This window comes from Onychostruthus taczanowskii, unplaced genomic scaffold, assembly GCF_017590055.1.
Source record: "Onychostruthus taczanowskii isolate IOZ18803 unplaced genomic scaffold, ASM1759005v1 scaffold21, whole genome shotgun sequence".
Taxonomy (NCBI): domain Eukaryota; kingdom Metazoa; phylum Chordata; class Aves; order Passeriformes; family Passeridae; genus Onychostruthus; species Onychostruthus taczanowskii.
The window spans coordinates 1342462-1369408 of NW_024499351.1; the positions used below are offsets into that span (position 1 = coordinate 1342462).

General features: G+C 37.8%; 1 protein-coding gene across 1 annotated transcript in view; it reads right to left on the bottom strand.

Annotated features, from left to right (window-relative positions):
* LOC121335734 (WD repeat containing planar cell polarity effector) overlaps positions 1-26947 on the bottom strand; it is a 147024-nt gene that overhangs the window by 95483 nt on the left and 24594 nt on the right. Inside the window, 4 exon segments of the mRNA XM_041404135.1 lie at positions 424-483; positions 734-804; positions 4637-4681; positions 6368-6451. Coding sequence (XP_041260069.1) covers positions 424-483; positions 734-804; positions 4637-4681; positions 6368-6428 — 237 coding nt within the window. The 5' untranslated portion in view covers positions 6429-6451.

The window sequence follows — 26947 nt, forward strand, 5'->3', positions numbered from 1 at the left end:
CAAATAGAAAATTAAGACATAAAAATAATATAACACAGATTCCAGACCTATCTATATATTTTAATACATAACTGTTCCCTCAGCTTGCTATTTTGAGGTACAGGATGTTTTCAGTTTCCCCAAACAATAATAGTAATAATAACAATAATTAACAATAATAATACTAATCATCACCATCATCATCTCACAGAATCAGGGCCTTTTAATGTAATTTCTTTGTGTTGATAAACCCCAGGCTTTTTATTTGAAGAATGTTTTTCAGGGTAGAAATTTAAATAAACCAAATTTACTTAACAAGGGCCCATATAGTAAAAAAACTCCAGTGATCTTCAGTGTTAACATTTTAACACTATTGCTCCCATCACTGAATGGCTGTTCAGCACCACCAAGTGAACACTGCAAGACCTTTTGATGACACTGTACCTGACAGGTATGTTTGTTCTTCCATTTGCTCAGCACACATGGACTGTACTGCATTAAGTCCTAAAGGACAACAGAAAGCAGAGAGTGGAGTTGGCAGCACACATTGTCACTATCAGTTAACAAACTTCTGATTTTCCAGTTTACAGATGAAAAGTGCCACACAAAGATGCAGCTGTTTCAGAAGAGCCCACCAGACAAAAGCACATTTATCATCACTGGGAGAGTTGGATCTTTATGAAAATTAAAGCTGTTGAAAGAGGTTTGAAAACCAGATGAGATGTTGCTGTGCTTGAACCTTTCTGAGCCATACCTCTACCTCCTTGAGTGCGTCTCGCAGTTTGTCCGCTCGCTTGGTTTTCAGGATCCAAGGATAATCTCGAGCTGTCAAATAAAAGTGAGGGGGAAAAAATAAAGATTGTAGAGAAATGTGTATATGTAAGTGACTGTATACATATAAAGTGTGTGTGTGCAAACACACATTTATATGTGTCATTTTTAAAAGTTCTATGAGTTGAACTTCCTTTTTTGTGTAAACACAAATCGAAGGTTTCTAGGAGTTGCATTACATGTAAAACTTACCTACAGCTGGAAGGAAATGGCCATGGTTTCTATTGTCAAAGGATCTGTTTTTGGAAGGCTCAATCATAGGAACAGTTGGCATGCTCTATCCACAATGACCATGATTTCCCCATGGCAATTGTGTGCAAAGCTTACCCAGCTGCTAGGCACTTGCAGTGAAAAAGTATCTGCTGTTCAGTATATTAACTCAGTTTCAAGTTTCAAGCATCCTAAGTAGATTGTATTCTTCTGAACTAACCTTTCATTGCCTAATTTCAAAAAGCAGGCACTAACTTGTCTGCAAAATACATATGCATGAATATATGCATATATAGAAATATTAACAACAGGCAAATGTGAATGCCATAACTTACAGAGTCTAGTTATTTACAGGATGTTCTTGCAAATTTGGTCTGAAGAATCTGCCAAGTCAAGCAAAGAAAAAGCTGCATGACTTCTGAAGTCCTTTAACAAATTTATTAGTGTTCAGCACACTCTTGTGAAAATCCTGACCTAATACATTAATTCTAGAAACCAGGAGGCAAAGCTTCCTCTGGAGTTGCCAATAATTGGCTTGTTTCATGGCTGAGAATCAGGCTCTAATAACTTGTGAAATTTCTTCATTTAAAAGTGAGCAGTTTTCTGCTCATAAGTGTACAATAAAACCATGAGAAACTAGAACACATTGTTTATAATCTATTCCTATTTAAAGGAAACCTGATGAAAAGTTTTGAGCTCCAAGCTGTCAGTTTGTACGCCAATTTCCAGACTGAATGACTTAGCAGTTGTGCTTAAACCTCCCTGCAAAAAGCAGCTTACAATAGAAGTGCTATACAGTGAAAAAATGAAGGATTTCATACATCAACAAAAGAGGACACCAGCATACAACTTCTCTTTGTGTTTCATTGGACTGAAGCCAGTGTTGGTGGAACTGTTATGATAATATTAATTAGGCATGTAAGATCACATTTTCAATGGCTGCTTTCATAAATACTGGAATATTTAGCCACATATGCAAAATGGGAAATTGCCTGTACAGATACCAAACTATCTGTACAAATCAACAGCTGTGAATAAAGTTTCCCAGTGCAAAATGTGCTGTGCAGGCTCTGCGCCAGGGGCACCCCTACATTCCCAGGCACAAGGTGCAGCAGCTTGAGTTCCTCTTTCCTGTCACACGTGTAAAAGGCACCACTGGGGCTGCTGGTGACAAGGGTTATCTGGGCCTGCTCCTCCATTCACACATGCAGCCCTGTGGGATACCACTACACTGAGCCCAAGTGATGCAAACCTGTGAGGCTCCTCCCTGCCTAGAGCCCTCCCTCACCTCCCCACCTTCCCAGAGCCGCTCTGGCCCCGCCTGACACAGCATCCTCTGCAGCGGTGTGGATTTGCCACACGGCTGCACCTTCACACCCATCCCCAGCGGGGCTTCAGCCTGCTCCAAACACACCTTGCAGTGATGGGAAGAACTAATCCTTCCAGAACACATTTTGCCTTCGTATGCATGCACAATTCCATGGGAATTTTCAGTTGGATAAGATAATAGCGTAGACATGGCTTTGTGAAGTTGTCTAAAAAATCAATTAGATTTTTCAGAGTTGTCATGTAATAATGTCTGAACATTAATGAATGCTCTGAGCAATGCAGGAGTTGTAAAACTTGAGCTAAAGAAAAGTTGTGCTAATATAAACGTCTTTAACTGTCACAGTACTGCTGTGTGATAGCATTAACTGAAATTGCTTTTAAGCAGGTAATGCAGGGGTAGTGTAAATGTTTCAAAGCTAAAACCATCCTATGAAGGCAGCTGATTATTAGTCTGGAATTATTATTACTTATTATTATTAGTCTATTTGGCTGAAAGTATTTTAGTTACAATTTCCAGTTTTAAGCCAGTCGGTGTTGCAAGGTCAGAGATGACTGGGAAAATGTTTATTGCTCATCTGCTAAGTAAATTTTGTAAGGAAGAATCTGGATTATTTTTGTGATTCCTTTTGACAATGGACTGGAAAAGCAATACACACTGCCATGCCTAGTGACAGGGGAAAAAAAAAATACAGATTGCAAATATACCAGGAAGGAAAAATAATAAATTTTCAATTGTTTTGTGATCATCAGTCTTAGATGACATGTGCAGAAAGTTACATTGGAAGCAATCTGAGGTTATTTTAATGCTCTTCTAGGGGCATAATCAATCCAAATTTGCCATTTGATCTTTCTGTAAGAAGAAACTCAGAAAATATCCTTACATTCTGCTAGCTTTTGCTTCTCTTCTAAGTAACTGTACTTCATCTGTGATGCTAAAGAAAAGAGGATGAAAAGATGAATTAATCCTTACAACTGCTGTCAGCAAATATTAATATTTAGCAAGAAGACCAGCACAGTTGGATAAAACACAGAAATTTCCAAGCCAATCAAGGCAGCCCCGGTGCTTTCAGCCTGGACGGCAGGTATCTTAACCTGGCAGTGAAAGGAAGGCTGGCACGGCCGCACAGGCGGGCTGGCACCACCGAGCCCAGCCCCGCCAGGCAGCAGCCAGGTGAGCCGGTGTGGGAATCCATAAAATCAGAGGGTTTTGGGAAAGCTGCAAAAGGCAGGCCTCAGAGACAGCAGAACTCTGATTAGGGCTAAGCAGCAGCCAAAAAATAAGTCAGCAGAAGAATTATGTAAAAAGTAGAAAAGTAAGGACAAATAGAACAATGGTCTGTGTATTAATGCTTGTCTAGAATAACTCCCTAAGCTGCAGAAAAATATATCTAGTGAGATATTAGGAAGTTCTAAGCTTAATAATGGAGCTCTGTGCATTGTGTTTTAAGGCTTGCAAACAGGTATTGTGTTCAAAGTAAGCAAGCGTTGTTTTAACCGAAGGTAAGTGTGCTTATAGCGATTGGATGGAACTACTGTCAATACGCTTTTGCTTTGTGCGATTGGTCAAAAACTTATAAAGTAAGTTGCAACATTAAGTTCTTGGTCTGCTGCCTGAGATGTGAGCTGCTGGCATCTTCCCATTGTCATAACCATGTAATGAGACTGATGCTGGAAAAGAAAACGGCTCAAGGCCCGTTCCTACAGTCCTGTCCCGTTGGTGATTTGTACACAGCCCCCGGCCGGCAATGAGCCGGCTCCGTGGGTCCATCAGCCCCAGTGAAACAGCGCCGGGATGGGTGGAACGGGGGGAACTCCAGCCCCACAGCCCCTTCGGCCCGTGGGGAAACTTGTAGGATCAGCAGGATTAATCAGATCAAGGAAAGGGATGGCTGGCCCCAAAATGGCCACTCCAGAGGGCAGGCAGAGATACCCTCTGCTGGGATCCCGAAGATCACCTGGCCGTGCCCTGGGCTCCACACAACGCAAAATATCTTAAACCCTGTAAGAATTCAGAGTGTAAAATCCCACAGAGGTTTTTTAGTTACATAATAGTTGGTTTTATGTGAATTTTTTTCCCTTTTTTTTTTTTCCCTTCTGTGGTTTAAAAAGTTATTCCTATATAAGTTTGGAGACAGAAACTCTTTCTGTATTTCCTTACTCCATAGAAATACAGAGGTATATACTAGCAAGAAATTTGAAGCTGCAGTTTTAAAAGCAAGCAGTTGGTGTCAAACACTGAACATCCTGAAGTTTTGTTCAGTTTCAGTTGTAGCTATTTATATTTTACCTGGTTGTTTCTTGTCATAGTACTGGTGGATCCCAATGTCTTCATCTGTAGAATTAAATGTAAATACATTAAGTTATTACTAGAAACAGAATTAATTACTAGAAACAAAACACAACTTAGAAAGCAAGGTTCAGCACCTCAATTTTCGCCTGCTAAAGCAGTGTTTGGTGTTAAAATACAAGCACAGTATATAGCCTGAACACCATTGGGACTTTCAAGAACCAGCAGAGAAGGCATGAAGAAGGATGTGACAAGCCCTTCCATTTATTTGGAGCTGTAATTTCCCTTACATACACTTTGATTTCCTTCCAGTTGCACACATGCAAAAGTATTTTTACCACCTTCATAATTAGCATATTTTGTGTTCTTTCACAAGGAAAGGTAAGGATCATGGTGAAAAGTGTATCTTGGAATAACTTAAAAATGTTTTCTGATAACTGATAGAGCTGAGTTAAAGACAACAGGTTAGAGTTTTTTTCTAAGATTCATGAACTCATAAAGCTGCTCTTTCAAAGGATCCAATATTGTTAATCTACAGGTATTATCATCTAGCTGGTTCCTGTGGCACAGAAACGTGGATATTTCAGCTGCATAGGGACTGCCACCCCACCAGTCAGTTCCTGATGTGGCTGACATGTGAGCACTTAGGGGTGCCATGGCAAGCTCCACTGGGCATGTCTAAGTACAGCACTATGTTCCATTGTTTTAAAATAATTATTTTTTCACTGCATCTGTGTCCTCCTAAAGTCAGACAGGCATATTCCATCGGAAGAAATTCCTTAGATGGAAAAAAATGTAGGAAGGCACTTAAAAAGCAGGCAGGTTTTAAACTAGAACATCATCCTCCCTTCTGCCTCAGAATTTTTGAATGAGGCACCTAGGTAATGAATAAATGGAAGCAAGAAGGTCAAAAGTGACAAACAGGCATGGTACTCCACAGCAGAGCTTTAATTACAATAAATCATAACAGTATTTTCACTTAAACCATTGGATTTTTCTATGAAATACAGATTTTGAGTTTTAGATGTTATTGTTGTCATAGAACAGTTCTCATACAAAGATGGGATCTCAAGGCACACTGAGTCAATATTTGAGTAATAACATTCAGCTGAATATCAATTGATTATTCAAAATAATATTTCAATAAAAATATTGTACAGTACAATTGACATGATGTGTCATAAATAATCTTTTGATATTGTCCACTTTTAAACCAGTGGGTTTTTTTTAGAATTATATTTTAGGAATAGCTAGGCAAGATGAATAAAGGTAATGTATACATGGCTAGGATTTAGTCATATGTCTTTTGGAACAATCAATTTATAAGACAAATATATCCTTGTCAGTATAAAATTTCAAGGAATCATGCAAAATACTGAGAACATGCAGTAATCTTTTAGTTTCACATTGAGTACAAATTACAATGCCTCTGCAGTGCACTTGACTGTGGATCATTCACTCAAACTAGCCATTAAACTGAAGTTCACAATCAAGTAGGCCACAGCTTCCTGAGAAGGGAAATACATACAATCAAATATAATCTTAATATTTTTTTTACTTGAAAGGATGCTCCAGTTCCATGACAAGAAAAGCAAAGAAGCTGACCAAATTCAAACCCTGTATTGCTCCTAAGTATAGAAAAAACTTCTTTTGGGTATTCAGAATTTTATATTAGTTTAATATCCATCAACAAGCTTTGATGATTTGTTTTAGTAACAGATAACAACTTACCTCTAATACGTAAGTTGGTCTTCAAAGACCACAGAAACATCTCAGTCAGGCAGAAGGACATCTTGTGATATATGGAGCCTTGCACTAGCAAAAGAAGGAAAGGAACTGCATGAGTCAATTTTTTACCCTTCATCACCACTGAAATGGCAATTATTTTGGAATCTAAGTGCTGGAAGAACCTAGCACTGATGATATTTTGTTACATGTAACCTGTATTTTTTAATTGCAATTAAAGTGAATAATGCTTGGGAAAGAATAGGTAATCACACATCAAACACAGAGAGGAAGTAACCATTCTTTAAATGTACAACTGCTCTCACTAAAGCATATAACTTTGTGCTTGATGCTTCTAATATTCACATTATCACCTATTTTTACTGTATGGTTATTACCTTGACATATGCAAAACTGAATCCACTACTTAAATATTTAGAAATTATTTAGATATGAGAATTTGACCTTCAGGCCAAATTTTTAAAATTCTATACATTGGGAAGTGTCAATATATTAAAGAAACAGTTTTGAGCACAGTATTTGCAGGCATTAGTTATAGTGTCAAAACAAATTATGTCTTTATAAATGAAGACACCCCAAATCACTTAGAATATATCAATTAGAACTGGCAAAACAGATGCGAAGCTTATAGAATATGTGTTGAAGTACTATATACATTGCTATTAAATGCTTGCTAAGTTTTTTTAAAACAATCCCTCTGAATGTTCCCAGTGGAGGACATGTTGTGTTTCAAAGGAGCATTGGGAATTTTCCTAGACACAGTAACCAGCAGACTCCCCTGAGTGATTTCCTGCAGTGCTGTAGTCATAAGTGGGCCACAGACCAATTACTTTCACTTCTTCTGCTAAACCTGGGCACCCACTGAAAGCTGGACTGAGCAGAGGTGTTCACACAACGCAGCAACCTTTAGAACCACTGCTAGTATGGTACTATATTTTAATTTTTTTTTTAAGTAGTGTCTTCATTTGGTTCACATGAGTGCCTTTTAGAAAACGAATCAATTTAGGTAATAATTGCAGAATTTTTATCACGTAGAGTATCAGACCTTTACCTCAAGAGTGCTATGATGAAAAATATGTGCAAGGATCTCAGGTAGCACCAAGGAAGCTGGGAGACCTTGAGGTATTATCACACAAGCTAATATTTATGTTTGAAGAACTGCCTAATCCACTGAAATAGCACCAAGTGGAAATAGCATTTTCTTTCCACTGATCCCCAAATGTACAAAAAGTCTTGCTGACTTAGTAAATCCCATAGTTCTGCCAAAAAACCCCACAAAAACACACCAGCAAAAACAAACAAAAAAAGCTCACAACACACACCACACACCTAGTAAAAGAATATACTTTCATCTTAGGTGAGAATGAGGTTTGGAAAAAAAATAGAGGATTAGGAGCATGGTGGTCTGTTGAGCATGAGAACCATTTTTGGTATAAATATAGATGAGGGCAGCCCCTCCTTTACCATGAGGACTAAAGTAAAAGGAGATTGTACAATCTAATTGTATCTGTTTTCTCATTTTTCTCATTTTTTACTTACTTCTGAGAGCAAGTGAAACAAAACTTACATTCCGCAGGGCCCATAGATCCCAGATTAGAAAATCTCACTAATAGGAAGTCATAATTTTGAGTGAGCTTCTCAAAATCTTATTGTGGCCTGACTAAAACAAAACCCACACACCTTCAAGTGGTAGATGATCTCTCAGCAGGAGAGAAGGTACATCTGCCCCAAAGCAAGGTGTGCTGGGGTGACCCTGGCTGGACACCAAGTGCCCACCAAAGCTGCTCTCTCTGCTCTGCTCAGCAGGACAGGAGAGAGAAAATAGAATTAAAGGTAGGTGAGATAAGGGAAGGGAGAGATCACTGACTGCATGCCATCATGGGCAAAACAGACTTGACTCAGGGAAATCAGTTTAATTTAATACCAAAAAAGATAATGAGAAATAAAATAAAGTCTGCCCCCTACTACCAACATCTTGCTGCACAAACCCAAAACAACAAGGTAAGACTAGAAGATTTTGGCATGACAGATAATCTAACATAAACTGCCCAAATTATTCCAGAGCTCTTGTATGTAGGCTCCACAGACACTTCAAGTTGTGTCCTCCTATTGAATATAAAGCCATCCCATAATGCTTTAATGCTGCAGAATGCCTTCCCATCTGACAGGTCAGAAAATAATTTCAAGTCCTTTTTTTTTGTTGTCAGACACATAGAGGGAACTTGCTAAAAAGCAGAAGCAAGTTTTCAAATAAGCACTAAATACTCCATGTCCAAGATGCATACTTTTAAGAAATTTGTCCTCAAAAATGTGAAAAAAAGAAATTTCGTAAGAAGATGTTAAAAACCCAGACTTCTAAAGAACACCCTTTCACACTGAATAATGAAGAGGAGGCAAAATTCTCCTTGTACCTAAAAAGGGAGAAGAGATTTGTCAATTACCAGAATTTTGAGAATTTAGATTTTTTTCTTCTCCCTTTCCTAGGACTCTGAACACTCACTAACTAGCTAATTATTGGAATGCTTGTTACTGTTGTGTCAGTGAAAATGGACAACTGCCCAAAAATACTGTTCCAATGTAATAAACTCTAATCTGAAATACCTTCTGATTAGTTACACTCTATAATAAAAATTTAAAAAGAGAGAAAATTTGCTTCTGTAAAAAAACATGGCACTATCAAGTCTGAGTACTTTTTTCAGAGGAATTATTCTTTCTTGTTCCTTTTGAAGGAATACATGCCAGCTTTCAGAGTTATGCAACTATATCTCACCATTTCCCACATCATTATATTCCAGCACAATGGGGATGAGTATGATGACGACAAAGTGATCTTTTTGTATTTGAAAAATGCCTCTCAGAATGTACAATATTCCTTTTACTCCATGAGTTGGTCCCTGCTATTGCAAAGAAGGTAGGTGTGAAAACAGAAAAAATCCACCCATTGAGCTTTAAGAACTCTATTCCTCCCCCTTTAAATTGATTAGAATTTAGAAAAAATGGGTTGAAATAACTCTCCTGTTAAGGTAAAACTGAAATTCAGCTTAACAGCTGGTTCTTTTTCTGGCTCACACAACATTTACTGGCTGCTTTCACAATGCCACCACAAACAACAGGGATATTTTAGTGGTTGCAAAAGCTTACTGACAAATGGAGATGTTTTGCAATGGTCAGCCTGTGCCAGTATCTGTGTGAGGATTGTTTTGTTTAAAAAAAGTCTTCAGTTTGGTAACTATTCACACAGAAAATAATTGCCCTGCCACTTTATAACATCAACAAATGCTGAAATTGATATCAAGAGTCTTCTTTGACACCTCCAATATAGGTCCTGTCATGACAAATAATTAGAAACTATGCACTGCATGAGTGATCTGGGGCACTGGTGCTGCATTTCCTCTTTCCATAGTCACCTGGGAGAGTGGGGTATTTGTGAAAGGCAGTGCTCGGCTCCCAAGGTGACTGCATCCCAAAAAACGCCTCTGAAAACATACTAGGAGCAACCTAGCGATGCCTCAGGTTTAACTTGTCTATTTTTCAGATTCTGTGCTGCTTTAGTATGTGGGTCTGAGCTTCATATTAGGGGACAGCAAGCTCTCTTCAAAGAGCAGGTAGGCAAAACAATTCATTCTCTAGCTGGGGACCAAGGACAGCTGATCCAGATCTCAGGCCCAAGAGCATAAACAATGTGGACTGAAGAGAGAAAAACAAGAAGGATGGGACTTCATGGGCTAATGCTGTAATTGGACAATTGGCCCCAATATGCTAATGGACCAAAACTTATAAAAGTGTGAGACCCCCTGACCACTCATCCATTTTGTGACCATTTTGGGTTCATCTTGAGTGTAGCCCTGGCTGGGCTCTTGTACTGCCCAAGGTGTATCCATTGAGGATTTATAATAAATCCCTACTTTATTCTTTAGCTCCATCTAGTCTCTGTTCTAGGTCAGCCTTCACAAGGCACCAATAGAGCTAGAGAACAAAAAATGCTGACTATAACAGACCACCTGGACTTGGCAGTTCCATCAGAAGCACGGCTCAGTGTGACAATACTATCCAAAGTGTCCCTAGAAGAGTAAACCCTGTAGCTGCCATGATACAGGGCAGCCTGTGATGACCATCTGCCTATTCCATTGAAGGTGGGCCCAGGAACGTGCTCCCAGAAAGCCAACATTCCTAGTGAAAGAGCAGTAAACAAGGGGGACCCCCCACAAAATGCTGACATTGTTTGAGGCACACTCCTAGGAGTGGAAGCAAGGTAAAATACAAAGTCAGTCGGGAGCAGGTCCCCCTATGCCACACAAAGCCACAAAACTGCTCCAATGGCATCCATACATGTACTAAATGAGGTGCTTTGGATATGGGGTTGGGCAGAGGTTATAGGACAAAATGCCCATATAAAGAAAACACTGCAGAATCCATTTTCACTACTGACATATCATCATATTTTCTTTGGCAAATAATACAACACCAGGAATTATTTTATAAAAATTGTCACAGGCTACCCTTTTGTGTTCTCCTACTCCATGGAAATACACAATCATAGAATATTCTGAGTTGGAAGGAACCCACAAGGATCATTGAAACCCAACTCCTGGCCCTGCATGATTCTTGAACTCTGGCTGGATGGTGAGCCTGTTCCAATGACCAATCTCCCTCTGGGTGAAAAAACCTTGTCCTGATATCCAACAAAAATCTCCCGAGACAGCTTCAGGCCATTCCCTCGGGTCCTGTCACCACAGAGAACAGATCAGTGCCTGCGCTCTGCTGCCCCTCAAGAGGTTGTTAAAGACCCCACTGAGGTCTCCCTTCAGTCTCCTCCAGGCTGGACAGTGATCTCAGCCACTCCTCACACAGCTTCCCCTCCAGGCCCTTCACCTTCCTGGTGGCCTCCCTTGGACACTCTCTAATCCCTTAATGTCTTTTTTATATCAGGGCATCCAAAGCTGCCCCCAGCACTCAAGGTGAGGCTGCCCCAGTGCAGAGCAGAGCAGGACAATCCCCTCCCTTGCCTGGCTGGGGATGCTGTGCCTGATGCCCCCAGGACAGGTTGTCCCTCCTGGCTGCCAGGGCACTGCTGGCTCATGTTCAACTTGCCATGGACCAGGTTCCCCAGGTCCCTTTCCATGGCACTGCTCTCCAGCCTCTCATTCCTCAGTCTGTGCATCCAGGGCTGCACCACCCCAGGTGCAAAATCCAGATTGCTTTTATCTTCCATGGGTCTGATTTTTTTCAGAGAAATGGAAAATGTAATAGGTGCAATGAACTCTAATTCACAAAGATACACATTTTTTCATTTGATTTTGGATTGATTACACAATAGCTCTACTAACTATAGATGCCAGAGCAGATTATCCTCAATCTCACTTCTGTCTCTCTTCCTCCACCTTGCAAAGGTTAACATCCAATCTCTGGCACTGCTACAGCTCACTCACAATGGCTAATTTTTAACTTGGACCCCTAATGTTCAACAAACAAGGTAAGTCATCAAGTCATCCTACAAAATTCTATTTCTGTGAAATAATATTTGGAGCAGAAATCACTGCCAGTTTTTTCTTCCTCTTCGTGACCAATTTGTCCTTCACCAAGGAGAGAAACTCCCTGCAGCAAAAATATGATTCAAAAATGTACTATTTGACTCTGGAAGTTGAAGTTCAGACTGAACTACCTGCATTAGATCAGTAGCTACTTGATGTATGCTTTATGTTGATGCAACAATTTCTTTGTGTAAACCACATGAAATAAAATTTTAGAAATACTATCTTCTACATTTTTAGCTACATCAACTTAAAATTTAATGTAATTATTCATTTAAAAGTAGACCAGTTAAATTTTTTCTCTATCATGTTCTCACAGATAAAAAATGAAAAATATTCTCCCAATCTTACAAGACAGGCTTCATCCTTTTATAGCTGTATGAAGCCACAGCCTATTTGATATATAATAAAACACATACTGAAATGAAGTTAGTAAAATCATGAGAATTTGTAAAACTTCATTTTGTAGTCTGGCATTAAATAGAAACAATCCAGATTCTTCCTTCACAGCCACAAGTTTTTACTTTTTGACCAAGTATCAGCAGCACAGCAATTACAAGAAAATGCTTAATTTATACACATATATTGATGGTTTTAATTTGGTTTCTTAAGAAAGATGCTTAAGAAGGATGCTTATGTCTGTGTGTCTGTCTAACCTTTTCAAGTTTTTGATCTAAATTAGCTAGAAGTAATCTGTTTTCTCACAAAAATTTGTCAGAAATATGTAATTCCTGAAAATGCTGACCAATCTGCATGTGGGCACAGGAAAAAACTCTGCATCAGAACTGAGGAATACACAGGGATAGCTCAGGCTGTGATTGCTTTTCTGTAGATCTATCCCAGCTGGGGAATAGTGCTGTGTGCCCAGCTGGATGATCTAGCAAAGTTCTCATCTCTGACACTGGCCCACGTGCTTAGAGCAGAGCATGAGATGGGCACATGTGAACAGTCCCTTGCCCCTGTGTGGAAATTTACTGACTACAGGAGTCCAATCAGCTTGTAAGGCCTTGGCTCAATGGGCCCATTGGTAAGATCAGCTTGGAATTTTTAGTCACACCACTTTTAAATTTCACAAATGTTTGGATGTAAGGCACTGTGGAGATAGCACAGAGTGACACAATTTTAGTTAGGTTAGAAGTTAAACTTGTGCACAGATGGCATTCTGATCTACCCTCCCTTCTTTGGGTTTCAGGGACAGTAATTCTGTCACCTATGCAGGAAATAAGCTATTGGGACTGCATTCTTAAATGTTTCATTCATTTAATTGCAGAAGCTTGGGTTTATTTTCTGGTAAGTAGAGGTTCCAGTCCCCATCTTTCACATTGCAGTGGCAAAGCTTGAGATGTGTGCACTATCACTGCAACTCTGCAGTGCCTTGCAAACTGCACCTGGGTTGGAGTTTCATTTCTGTGGTTAAGCACAACAGTGAATGCTGGTCTGTCGCTCCTGATCAGACCAAAGCCACCATGGCTACACAAAGCAAAAGCCTGACCTGATCAACAAACACAAATTTGAATCAAATGCGCTATTAATCCATTCTGTAATGGCAAGCTGGCTTTGGTAGCCCCCACTCTTATACTGTGTTGGCTCCCTGACACCGCTGCTCCCACTGCACCTTCCCCTGCACAAGCAGGCTTGGGCTCCTCTTCCCTTTCCTGTCTTTCTCTTAGATGCTTGTTGAGGTCCAACCCCTGACCTGTTATTTCTTTCTGAGCCTAGGCCAGTCCCTTCTCACAATTACTGCTCCTGGCACTGAAACCCCCTGTCCGAGATCCTGGCTATCTTCAGCAGCACAGTGGGCTTCATTCTCATATTCATTTACTTCTCCTTTAAATCCCTTTTCCACTGAGAAAATAACTCTAGATTTTGTAGTATAAATGAAAGTCAGATCCCCTGTCACTAAGATAACCTCTGATTTCAACAAGTAAGGCATGCTTCTGTCAATCTATTCAGTGCATAATAATTCATATTAAGAATATTTTCAACAAACACAAAGTCGATCAATTATCATACCTCTGAATCTCTAGGCAAATATTTACTGTTGCTACTTTTTTTCTCTTCAGATTCTAATGATTCAGAATATTTTTGCCAAACACATGAGAAGCAAATTCTTTTGATTATTCTAACTTCCTCAATCTAAATAGGAAAACTATTTTGTAGATGGGTGAACAACACACAGGAGCACTCTGTACCAAAATACACACTGAAACTTCTATTGTAAGAAAGGCCTAAATATGGCTTGCAGAATAATCATGGAAAGGAAATACATTATCTGATAACTCAAGAATTCTGGCATGAAAATTATACATTGCAAATTTATTCCCATATGCTGTAAAGTTGTTTCAAGTTCCATTAAGTTATTTTTGTGAGGTTTGTTTTATTGTTTTGGGAATCTGAAAATTATCCTCTTTTTTGCAATATCAGTTCTATTTACTGAATTTTCATACTTTAATATATTTTCATATTTAACTACAAAATATACATATAGATCCTTAAGAACATTAAGATTATTTGACACAAAGTAAGAACACTGAAAATCTGTAAATGCTCTAAAAATGTTCTGTAAAACAGAATAAACATTTTATCTCCAGCTGATATCAATTATTTCTTGCACAATTAATTGGGCAAAAAGGCACATGGGCCATTATTCAGAATGGGAATTGTTGGCTTAGACATTTGTCCAAGTCCATCCTCTGAGCTCTGAACTAAAAACTCTGTCTGCTAGATAGAGGGTGCTGAAGTTCAAAGACACGTGCAAAAATACTACAGAAAATCTATATGGGGTAACTTGTTGCCACCAAATTGATTGTTCATGTGTCAAAACTGAGGCCTGGTTTTTGCTGAGTTATCACTCAAGTAGATGACAGGATCAGAAACTGAATTCTGCCATGCTGCCATGGCTCCTGCCTTCAGAAACATACTTCCAATCCACATTATTGGTCCTCTCTTTCGAAAGACAGCTATTGATTAACTGAACAGATAATAAGATTAACAACAGTGAAGCAGAATTAATTTGAGGGAGGTAATGCCATTTGTCAAGAAGACACTTAAGTTTATGTATCAGCCACACCTCTGACAACCTTAATGAAGCTAAGAACCATTTTCCAATTGATACTGCAGGCAAGTATTACAATCTGTAACAACTCTCAGACAGAGTGGGTGTGAAAAGTTAAGAAGGTCACAGAAAATAGATATAATTGACCTGGGTTTTTACTTCACAGAGTGAAAAGTTCATATACACATTTTGATAAAGACCCTGAAGGCCTTTATATAAACCAGATAGTAGATAAGTGATCCAAACTACAGATATCCAGTGCTGACACGACATAAGGCAATTACAGAAGTACTAAATGTCAAGCTGCTTTACGACATTCTTTTAGATAGTGATTGCTGTTGTAAATAACCCAATTTTTCAATACTAAAGGTCAGTAGGTCATAAAATTTTGTAGCAGTGTTTTCTTATCACCAGCCAAAGGAGAAGAAAACAAAATCTCTCTTTTTTTGAGTTAAGCAAAAAGAAGGTAGAAGGGCCTACAAATAATCCAAGCACAGGAAAAGTCCTTGCTCCACTGCCCTACCATTGTTGCAATTCCTGTTTGCAAGCAAGTTTATATGGCCAGGTCTTTAAACTTAGAACACTAGTTCTCACTGAAAATGAATGATGTAAATGTGTGGGTTTACAGGAATGCTGCAGACAGCAGATGTAAATTGTTTCTTTCCATCTGTGCATCTATGCGTTGGCATCCCAGTTCATCAGCTGCCTTGCAGTATGGGCTGCTACGAAATAAACAATGATCAGAACAACAACTAAGTCCAAAGCAATAGTTCAGTCTGAATTTTAACTATATTTGCACATAAGCAAATAAGAGTCTTCTATATTTTTATGCAGAATTTCAGATTTAGCTATTGCACAACTAACTAGACCTGTACACATGTCAGGTAAAGAGGACCACTCAAAAATACAGCATGAACAACTATTTAGTTTGCCATTTATGAGCTGTACCAACTAATTTCTTGCTGAACTGTACAGCTCTGGCCTTTAACACTTTATATTCTGCATGTTCACTGAGTATGTGCTTCAAGAATTTTCTAAAGAACATTGATAAACACATTGATTTCATTTATAAATCTTGCAAATTTGCAAGCTGCCTTTAAAAAACAGAAATATATTTCAGAGTATATTGTATGACTTGAATAAATTTAGTAGAACAAACAGATTATTTTTAGATCTACAATATCTTTAGATGTTGTTTTTTTGCATTCTTTTCTAGAATGTTTTTACATTTAATTAATTTATAGTAGCTATTTTATGTTGACCTATTTTGTTTAGATGGAGGCAATAAATTAGGCAAGCAATAAATTAAGATTTACTAATATTTAAAAATCACCTTTGAATAGCCTTTTGCAAGGCTCATTGAGATTCTTGTTTGTGAGCATTTATTTTAAAATGGGGTTTTTTTCTGCTATACTTGAATTCTAGTTAATCCAGAGAGACTTGTATCTTGGTTTCTTCAATGTAATATTTAAAAAACTACAATGCCTGTGTGTCAGACTTCTTTTTAAGGAAGATTTGATTGCAAACACAAACAAAAAGCTTTTCTTCTTTTGTACTCCTTTATGATCTTCAAACAAGTTTCTATGAAAAGGACTGTATTTTTTCAATTTTAAGCCATACTCACCTTTGCAGTTAAAAAAAAAAATCATATTACAATAATTAATTCCTGATTGTAATGTTACAGTATAGTTTATGTTGTGTTCTAATTATGCAGATATGCAAAATGGAAAATAACTTTGAAGAAAAAATGCATTTGTTTAAGCATTTTAATAATTACAATGAAACTGTTGAGCAGTGGGTTGTATATAAACTAAAATATACACAGATCTTAATACTGAACTATAAACTCTTCTACCACTCTTGAGAAAACCACAGCAGTAAAATAGTCTGCAAGTACAGCTAGTTTCAGAAATCTACCTCATTAAAAATGCAAACAAGATAGGTCCAAAATGGTCAAAAAGCTCAGATCAGCTTCATTCTACCTCTTATGGGAGCCGAGTAAGACCAGCTGTCAGTCAGATCCCTGCAGCTGCCTTTGCCCACTATTTAAAACAGTTTTGGTCTCAAATCTGTCCTACAACATAATGTCAATAGATTTACTAACTTCCAGCACCATTCCTATACATTTGAGTATCTACAGTAAAGAGAAGTCAAGTTTTAGGATCTGCAAAGAGATCACACAGATAATGGATAGCATCCAACACTTTTAAGGAAAACTTTCCTCTTGCTAATAATACTATCACCATGGGATAAATACTGTTAGGTGCCACTTTATGATTAACTTCATCTGCCTGAAATAGCAGAACATTACAGTAGCTTTATTTGATATACTAGGTATTGATACTGATGGAGAGGCAATTTCAACCACCAGCTCCAGTTTCATGTATGCAAGAGCTCTAAATTCGGGCTGGTATGAACTAGTTGTTCATTTTAGCTTCTGTAAAATAATGTAGTGGTGGAAGTCATAGGTATTATGTATTAAATGAAAATTGAAATGCAAAATGGATTTTTAGGCAGCTCTTAATACTTCAGAAACAACCAGTTAGAGTGCAGCATCTTCCCAACACACCGTCAAATTACGGAGAGAAATGTGAATTGGTTCCCCCTGTATTTTCAGATAATACTGGTGATATGTTCTCTGTCTTCAGGCTTATTGTCTTACTAATTCAGCTGTATATGGAGGGTGTTTTTTATGGACAGAATTGAAGGACACAAGATACACAGAAATAAAATGTGCATCTCCTCACTATCTTTAGTCATGAGTTAGAGTATCCGGTATATTTGTTCATCTATCCTTTCTTTTCATTACAATGCTTATTTGCTCTACTCCATCATTAGCTAATGGATTTATGGTACTTATTGTAAAAAAACATATGAAGCAGCTCTTGTGAATTCAAGAAATATTTACTGAAGGAATCAATCCTGTTAAAATTATAAAGCGTAATACCAGAAGGTGTAATTAGCTTACAGAAGTATAAGATTAGGTAAACTCCATTTTCAATTAATCAGTCATTGCTACCTGGTTCTAATTTTAAAATACCCGTTGTGAACTCAACCAGTGCTTTACAACAGCTACTCAAATATGCTACCAGCAGAAAAATCCATGTAGCTCATTTTCAAAGAGTTTCTAACTTAAAGTTGCATCCTGTTTTCATTCAGCTCAGAAGAAAAGCTACTGCTGGGTCGGTTGGTCCAAGCTCCTCATGAGAGGAGTGTGCACACCAATATTTTGTTCCAAGCTACAATACGATTCTGATTTGCACAAGGATAGTGCCAACACATCAGATTGGGGCTGAAGTTTGATGGGCAAACATTACAAACTGTTGCATTACAGATTTCCTTAGTATCATCTTACATTGTTTTCATAAGTCTCATCTAAAAATGTTTTTGAAAATCTATTAACAACTACCTTTAAAATGACACAACATATCCTTCAATGCCCAATATCTTCAAAGCACTCACATGCTTCCATTTACCTACGTGTTTATTCAGAAGGTCCAAATTTTGCATAGGAAGAACAGGATATACAATATCCAGTAATTCACAGTGTCCAATAATTCAGTCCATGCTAAAGAAAGATGTATTACTTTTGCCTAGGTTTCACTCTCAAATTGAAAAAAAATTTATGTGAGTCAGAACTAGACAGTACAGGCACTAAAGCAAAAATGCACACCTTTTAACAGATAAAAGGAACATTAATGAGTATCACATAATCTCTTGGAAGAATTAGAATTAAATTAGTTATACAACAATTTATGTCAGCTTCACAAAGCACACCCACTGATGCTGAAATTCACATTACTTAAATATATATGCAAATACTAAATTCCCAAGTTGTTAGTGAATGTGACGTCAGGAAGATTCACCCATTTTAATTCCATGTGTTCTTGCAATGTAAACATTGCCTTTCGAGAAGAAACGTCCTCACAATCTCAGAAAAGATATTGTGCTGCACGTGTAAAACTGGAGACAGCAGCATCAGCAACCCTTTGTGTAAATATGCTACTATGAGCATTATCAGCATATACTGGTGCAATAAAGATGTGGACACTTTTTGGCTACCCTTTTTCGGGCTTAGGAGGCTACAGGTTCCTAAAGAAGCTCCTGAAGAAAGCTTTGATCCCTTTCCTTTCCAAGCTCTGTGCCAGTTCCTCCAGCTGTGTGCCAGCATTTTAGTTGAGATAGTCTTTGGAAGTTTGGGCAGCTTTCAAAAGCTGCTGGATATCAGAAATCCTTACCTTGAATCAGAAAATTAGTGCAAAGATGTATCAACTTCTCCAGGAGGAGTATTTTCAGAATCACCATCTCCACGGGCTGGCTTTAACAAAGACTTGCAGGTGGCAGATTTCTTTGCTGAGTGCTCGTGACCATTCCTGGGTATAGAACTGAGATGTAATGCTTTGTGCTATGTTCCACTTTTGAATTTTAATGGATTTTATTCAATCAGTCTTAGGAACTGATTCCATAACACCAGAATTTTCTTTTAGAAATCTTTTTATTTCTATTCTCCTTCACTAACCTTGCACCAATGTCCTGGGTCAGAAGTGCAGGCTTTAAATTTGTATTCCTAGGACAAACGGCTATAAATCCTGTTCCCTACTCTGCTGCCTGCACATTCTTACAGCAGAGACACAGCGTTTTTAAGTTTGCTACTGAATGAGGAATCATGATGATTCTAGAGAAAGAAAAGCCCAGCTGTATTGCCCTGAGAGTTTTATTTTTAAATCTTTACTAGCAATGGCAGAAATTTGCAAACTGAATCTATTTTACTATTCTTGCTGCTAATATATGCAGTGGAGGTATAATGAACGAATGTCTTTCTAAACAAGGCAGTATAATGTGGTAAGTGCTGTAATGTACAGATGCTCATCTCTATCATTAATTAGGCAAGAGACCAGCCCATTTTTCACCTGCAGGGGGTCCACGTATATTTTCTTTTGTTTTTACAGTAACAATTATGAAATGTAATAATTTTGCTGTTTTGAATCATTCCACCTTCTCTCAATCACCTTTAGTTATCAGCATCTTAATCCTCTGAATTCCAAGAATAGTAGTCCAGGAAGGAATGCAAATTAAGAAGAAAATGGATAATTCTAGGAAACATAAAATGTTGTTAAATCTACAAATACTTAAAGTTAAGAAAATTTGGTTTCAAGGAAAGAGAGCTCCTTGGTGCAGAAGCACCCTCTAATGGCTGGCTCCTGACTGCTCTGAATCACAACTGGAAGAGCATTTTAATAGCTCCCCTAAAAAGCAAGGGAAACTGCTAAGATTTAAAAAAAAAAAAAAAGGAAATGAGAAAATATGTATGCACACACATATGTTCACATTTCACTCACAGTCTGTGCTGCATATCCTTAACACACCTTAACACAGAAAAAGAGCATCATGAAACTGACAAACTTTTTTTCATTGGAGCCTGTATTTCCTTTTAAAACAATATTCTCCATTTAGTATATAAAACAGCTTTTTATGTTCTCCCAGGTTCCAACCATTCTTCAAAATTTAAAGACAAACAAAAACTGAATTTTCCTCTCTATCTCAATTAACTTTTACAAAAGAAAAAATTAACTGGCTTTAAGAAAAATGCTATACTAAATCTGAATCTTAAAATCATTTATGCTAGAAGGAACGTGGAAGTCAGTGGATCCAATTCCCTGCACAAGTTGGCCAGCTCCGAAGTTGCATCCCAATAGTAAAATACTGTGTAAGAAAATAAAAAATCCTTCTGATGCTAAAGCTGTACTAGAAATGTAAACAATTTCTGCTGCTTAAAAATGTGCCTTAATAGGTATTTTCCCCTTCTTGTCTATGGTTTTGCAGGGGTTTTGTTCAATGAAAATATCCAAAATTTGCTCATATAAGTGCATTATTTTACTTCCACACTAGAATATGTACTTAGCATACAGCCCTTTATTATTAACTGTTAAGTATAATATCTCAGTGCTCATACAAAGCCAGTGGCAGATAGAGCAGTTAATAACATGAGAGTAATGAGACTAACCGACCAACTTGCTTCTCAACATCACTTTTCAAATCTCTTTGGGCTAAATTTTCAGTGTGGGGAATTAGCCATAGAAATCCCATTAACATTAATGAATGTTCCATGGTTAACTCCCCATGCTCTGTGCTAAAGATTTACCCCTATATCTCTAAAATAAATATGTACAGATGCCAAAATTCTTTTTATAGAGCCTGAAGAAATTAAGAACTCTATTCTCAAATAATTGACTTATGCACGTGTATCTTTTCCCCCCATGGATCATCTTCTGCATATCAGGATGGGTGTAATGTCTGCATTATTCTCATTGTACAGATTATCCAAAGTGCATGTTTACTGCATAAAAGCTGAGTTTAGTTAATTGCGTATTTTACAGGAATAACATATAGATTGAGTTGGATTTTTCTCATCATTAAACAGTGATTGAACAGTGTTCATTGTCATTGAGAACAGCATGTATTTATACTTATATTTCTGAAGATATAAGTATTAAGGAAAGTCAATAGCCTGAAAGAATTGGAAATTACCCTATACACCTATCAAAAAGCCGGAATACAACGGGTCAACAGAAGTCTCTGCAAGCAGCAACTGAGGCACTGTGTAAAGATAGGGAACAATGTTTGTTACCTTGACTATGAAAATATGAAGGTGGAAAGGGCTTCTAGGACCAAAATCAGCAGAGGTGGGGGACATATTGTCATGATTTTTTCTATTCCCATTTGCAAGAATATACTCTTAGTATTTTTAAAATATTAATTTAGAAGCTTACCTTCCAAGTTAAGTTCATCATTTCAAGTTCCACTACAGCTTAAAACAAAAGTGCCAAAACAACTGCTTCAAATCATATTCACTTGCTAAAATTTGGAATAAATCTTGAGTAACACTCTTTACATACATAAAATATTTACTTTGCCTTCCTTTGAATGACTCTTCTTGGAGATCAGACTAGAACACATCAGCTATAATGCCCAATTTTATGCATGTATCCTGAAAACAGTGACAGTGTGTTGGTGTTACCACTACAATCTCAAGGAGGAGAATCTACTTTCTCCCTGAATACACAACCAAAAACCATTTACATGGAGCCTGTACAAATTGTTTTATCTGAAAATAATATACCAGCTAAATGAAGAAAGAGGAAACCCCCTGAAATTGTCCAGTGAAACCATATTTAAGAAAACTCACTCAGAAAAAAGTATAATTCTTCTGGTTATACCTGGAGCTGAAGATGGCACATTTAGATAGAAATACTTTAGCTTATGAGCAGACTCTTGAAACCATTTCTAGATCAAAGATTAAACGTATAGTCCTCCTAAGAATATCAAACTATGCAACCATAAACCAATCCTCTTTCAATACCAACACATTTAGACAGATTCCCCCTTTCCATTGAAAGGTCTTTCATACAAGTCTTTCATAGCCAAGATAAAAAAGAGAATTTTCCTGGTAGCATTCTTCACAAAAATGCTTTCAGCTAGAACTGGGAAATCTGGAATGAGGTAAGGTCAGACTGGTGGGGGTGGGGAGGAGAATCAGTCATGTAAACAGGTTTTATATTGCATTTATTACAAACTCCCCTTATTTTCAGTTGCTTCTTTGGAAATTAGCACAACCATGACTGGATTAATTCTCTGTGGGTTTCCCTCTGTACTGTTATTGAGCAGTCATGGGAAAATTCAGGCCAAATGAGTATGGCTCTAGTGAAGCCATACATCTATGAGGAAGGGCAATCACCAGAACACAGGGTTTGTCTAAAAAAAGACATTCAAACAGATAGGGCACTTAAGCTGACCTCCCTGAAGTGATGTCCTCATACTTTAATTGAGCTAAATTTTTGATGTTTTATTGTCACTGTAAATGAAAAGGGATAATTTTATAGAGCATGTTTGTTGGTTTTCTGGTTTTACAGACATGTTCCTACCTACCCTTCAGGCAGCCTATCACTCACTGCACTGCTTCACATCTGAGCAGGTCTTGCATCCATACCTGCGCACCCTCCAGACCTGCTGAAATCCCTCTTTAAAGACAACCAGGAATGTGTCTTTCCAGTATTATGAGAAACACAGAAATTACAGGAGCCACATCTTTTTCATACCTTCAGCTCATGAGAAAACAAAAGGCAAAGACTTTGGCATGCCTACTGCCAAGTCTAGTGTTTCCCTCCCGGTGGTGCACAGTCAGTGCTCCCTTTCCACTGCTGCATCCCCGGAGAGGGGTGCCATCCTGGTAAGGAGCAGCAACGTTATCTCAATTTTTTGTCCAGTGGTTTTTGGAACACAAGTAGTTACCACCTCCTGGAAGCTACCTCAAGATACTGCAGTGTCAAGACACCTTGCACAGGTTTATCCATGGTGACTAAATTGCTGACATCTCTTCTCCTCTGACCTACTCCCATGGGCAGTATCAGCTGGAGGCCTTAAGTATATTTGTCCATACCTGATGCTCTCTGCTTGTGGCATCCTATAAAATACTTTTTCCCACCAAGATTTTTTGCATAGGGTAATGGGAGAAGCAGAGAGAGGATAGGCATTTTTGCTTACCCAATATCACTTAAATATGTTGAGCACTCTATCTATAAAACATCCCCACTGCTGTTGCATTTCACAGCAGCCTCCTCCCTCAAAGCATCAGAAATTTCCACAACAGTCCTAACAGTTGTTTCCCAATGTTCAACTAGTTTGCAACTGAGGGAGCCTTCAGATGGGAATGGCAAAATGCCTTTTGGCACTGCCAGGAACTCCTCTGTCTACCCAACTCGCTGGAGTCAGTTCAGAGACGGTCAGTGGCCTATGTTACACTGAATTTTTGCTTCCACCACTGGTCATCCCAGTTGTGCATCATTACATTGCTTTTGCATGTACACCAGCAACCAGCTGATCTATCCCTAAAGCAACACTCCACCGAACAAAGCAGCTTTTGATAAAATCCTGGGGAACGAACTATTCTCTTCGTCTACTTGCTCCCACTTCTTCAGTTGCTGTATGGCCATAACTTCAAAAGTTTTATGAAATCACAGACCCAAAACTATCTCTCTACAAGACTAAACATGTGCAATCTAATTTCCATTAGTGATTATGATGATCTATGACATATGCTCTGTGCTGCCTTATAGCAGTTCAAAATGGGATGGCAAAATTAATGGACAGGGGGAGACGAACCATAAATTTTTTAGCTTCATCACCAATACCAAAATTTCTGCAAGTATTACAGGCATTGACATATGAAGAATTGCACAAACACATTAAAAAAAGCAACTGATCCACAGCATGGAACTGAGTAACACAATATTGCACGATAGGCCGTACCTCCAGGATACCCCGTGGTTAAATTACAAAAGCAGGGAACACAAAATACATCACTCCAGCACGCTGAAGTTATAGCGAGGCATTTCACTTTGACAGAGTCAAGTTGCTCCACATGGAGTAAACAAACTATTCCGGTTCCCCCAAGTGCTCTTCATATCTGACAACACCTTTCTATACAGATCCTTAAGGATCAGGAAGAGCCTGGGTCTGCAATTCCTGCATCAACGTACGTCTGAGGACTTTTAAAGGTAGTTCATTACTGTGAAGTCTCACCAGCTGTCCTGGCCTTTGTCCTTTCCAAGGATTTCCTCACGAGATGTGTGATATTGAGAACTACATTCCTCATCTGTCAGCCTTCATTCAGGATTGCAAAACACACACCAAAAAAATATTCCATTGCTCGATCACGCTAACACAAGTCATATTAATTAAGAATATGTTTGTGTAATTACATGGGAGAGGTGCTTTGCACAGCACTTAAAGTGCATGCAACATCTATAATAAGCAACCCTGTGTGTAAGACATTATTACAGTACAGGATTCTTGGTCTGAAAGAAAGAAGTAATTTGAAAATTGATGCCAAGTCTTTGGTGTTTTCTAGGTCACATAAATTGTTATTAGGACCTGATATATTTAAGAAACAAAGCACATTAAATAATATTTTATCTGACACAATAGAAACAATCATTCTATAGCATTTGCTGAATAAAGTCAAACACATTTCTTCCAACAAGTTAATTAAAAATGTATCATTTACACACAGCAGCCAGATCTGAATGGCTATTGCAAAACTTTGATTTTCTTTAGACCACTTTACCTAAAAGAATAAACATTGATGCAATCAAGTTTTCACACCTTAAAATTATAATGATTACTTTGGTTAGACCTAACTCTTCTCACAGATGCAATAAGTAGAGTTGCACACATTTTGTGATAAAGATTTGCAGGCTAAAAAAACTGTTAACAGGGAGCCCAAATGTCCTTAGGGAAGCCAGCTCCCCAGTTACTGCCCAAACCAGGCAGCAATATATAGGAATAATGTGCACATGCTCAGCAAATCCATTTTTATGTTTTCTTTTTCATTTTAATATCAAAGTATTCCAAAGCTCAATTATGCTTAATTCACTCAATTATTAGTGAAACTGTGACTATCCCACTTAATTATTTTAATATCTCAGGATTAGACAAGGAATGCAGAATTTTAGTAAAGCAGACAATGAAGGAAACAAGGACTGTTCCAAGAAAAAAAGCTGTATTTCATGTTTTGAACCAATCAACGATGAGCCACAGATATTGTATTACAGATGATTGCTTTAATCCTAAGGCATTTTAGGGTGTATTTGAAGTAACACAAGGGAAGCTTGTTTTGATATATTCACAATATAAAGCTGCTAGGAGATGGTTCCTAGATTCACACTGTGAGTTAAGTTCTCTCTCCCCCTTTGAAACCAAAAAAGGAAAATACTTGCAAGCGGACTTAAAGTCAAAATAAAACATCAATTTATCACACAGCTCTTTCCTGAGAGATCCCTTTTCCTTCTGCGTATCACAAAACCAGAACTGCAGGCACACTCGCCTTCATCCTGTGCTACAAATCTTTCATTTAAAACTGCTAACTTCTCTGCACACATTTCTCACAAGTTTTAAAACACCATTTTCACCTTCACTGCCTTCAGAAACTCCACAGAAGCACAACTTTACACAATGGCACCACCTTGTGTTTCAAACACCAATTTCCAATCCTTGTGCTGACCTCAACTTCATGCCTTTCCTTTACAGTAGATGAAAAAGAAACTTATTTAAATACAAATAAATCAAATATGGTAATAAAAAATTTAATATATTATTTTGTAATATAGAAATATATTATATAAGTATTTCTTTCAAATGAGTCTTATCCTATTTTCTGCCAGTTTAAATTTGTGTCATTCATACCCAAAATTGCCTACAATAAAACCTCTGTGAGCACATATTTAATTTAGTCCCTGGTTGTTTTTCATACAAAAGAAATGCTTAGATCCTGATGGATGAGCTATTTTGGGGTCAATTAAATTGTCTCTAAAGCAGGATTTACCTGCTTGGTTAAATGGAAATCACATATATGTATCTTAAACCATTATCCGAGAAATGGATAATTCAAAAATATAAGTCTTGAAAAAAATGTTTACTTAAAAGATTAAAGGCAGACATTATAGTATTAGTAAAACGTGTCATCCAGTGCCCAACCTTTTATTTTTATGGGCAGGGTGGCAGCCTTGCTATTTAGAAGTGGCAAACCACCTTACTAATCTTACAACTCTACTTAAAGTTGTGAATAACTTTGAAATCTTCATCTGTGTGAGCTGAAACACAAGTAAGTCGTCACCAGGCTGACTTTTCTTTTTTGGAAGTGGAAAGTGAGGTAATTTTGCACCAAAAATTGGTTCTGTTGCTTACATTTTACAGCGTTAATCTTCGTCTTTGAAACTCAGTCACTATTATACCTAGGCTGGATCTTAAAAAAAAAAAAAATCTGTAACTTTTTCATGGGGAAAACAACCATGTTCTTCACAACTGCTCAGTAAAAGAAATAATTTTTAGTAAATAACGTCCACAAAGTTCCATTTCTATTTAGGGTGCTCTAGTGTCCCTCTTCTCAATGCTGATTTGGCAGTACCTAATCCTTTGAGCCCC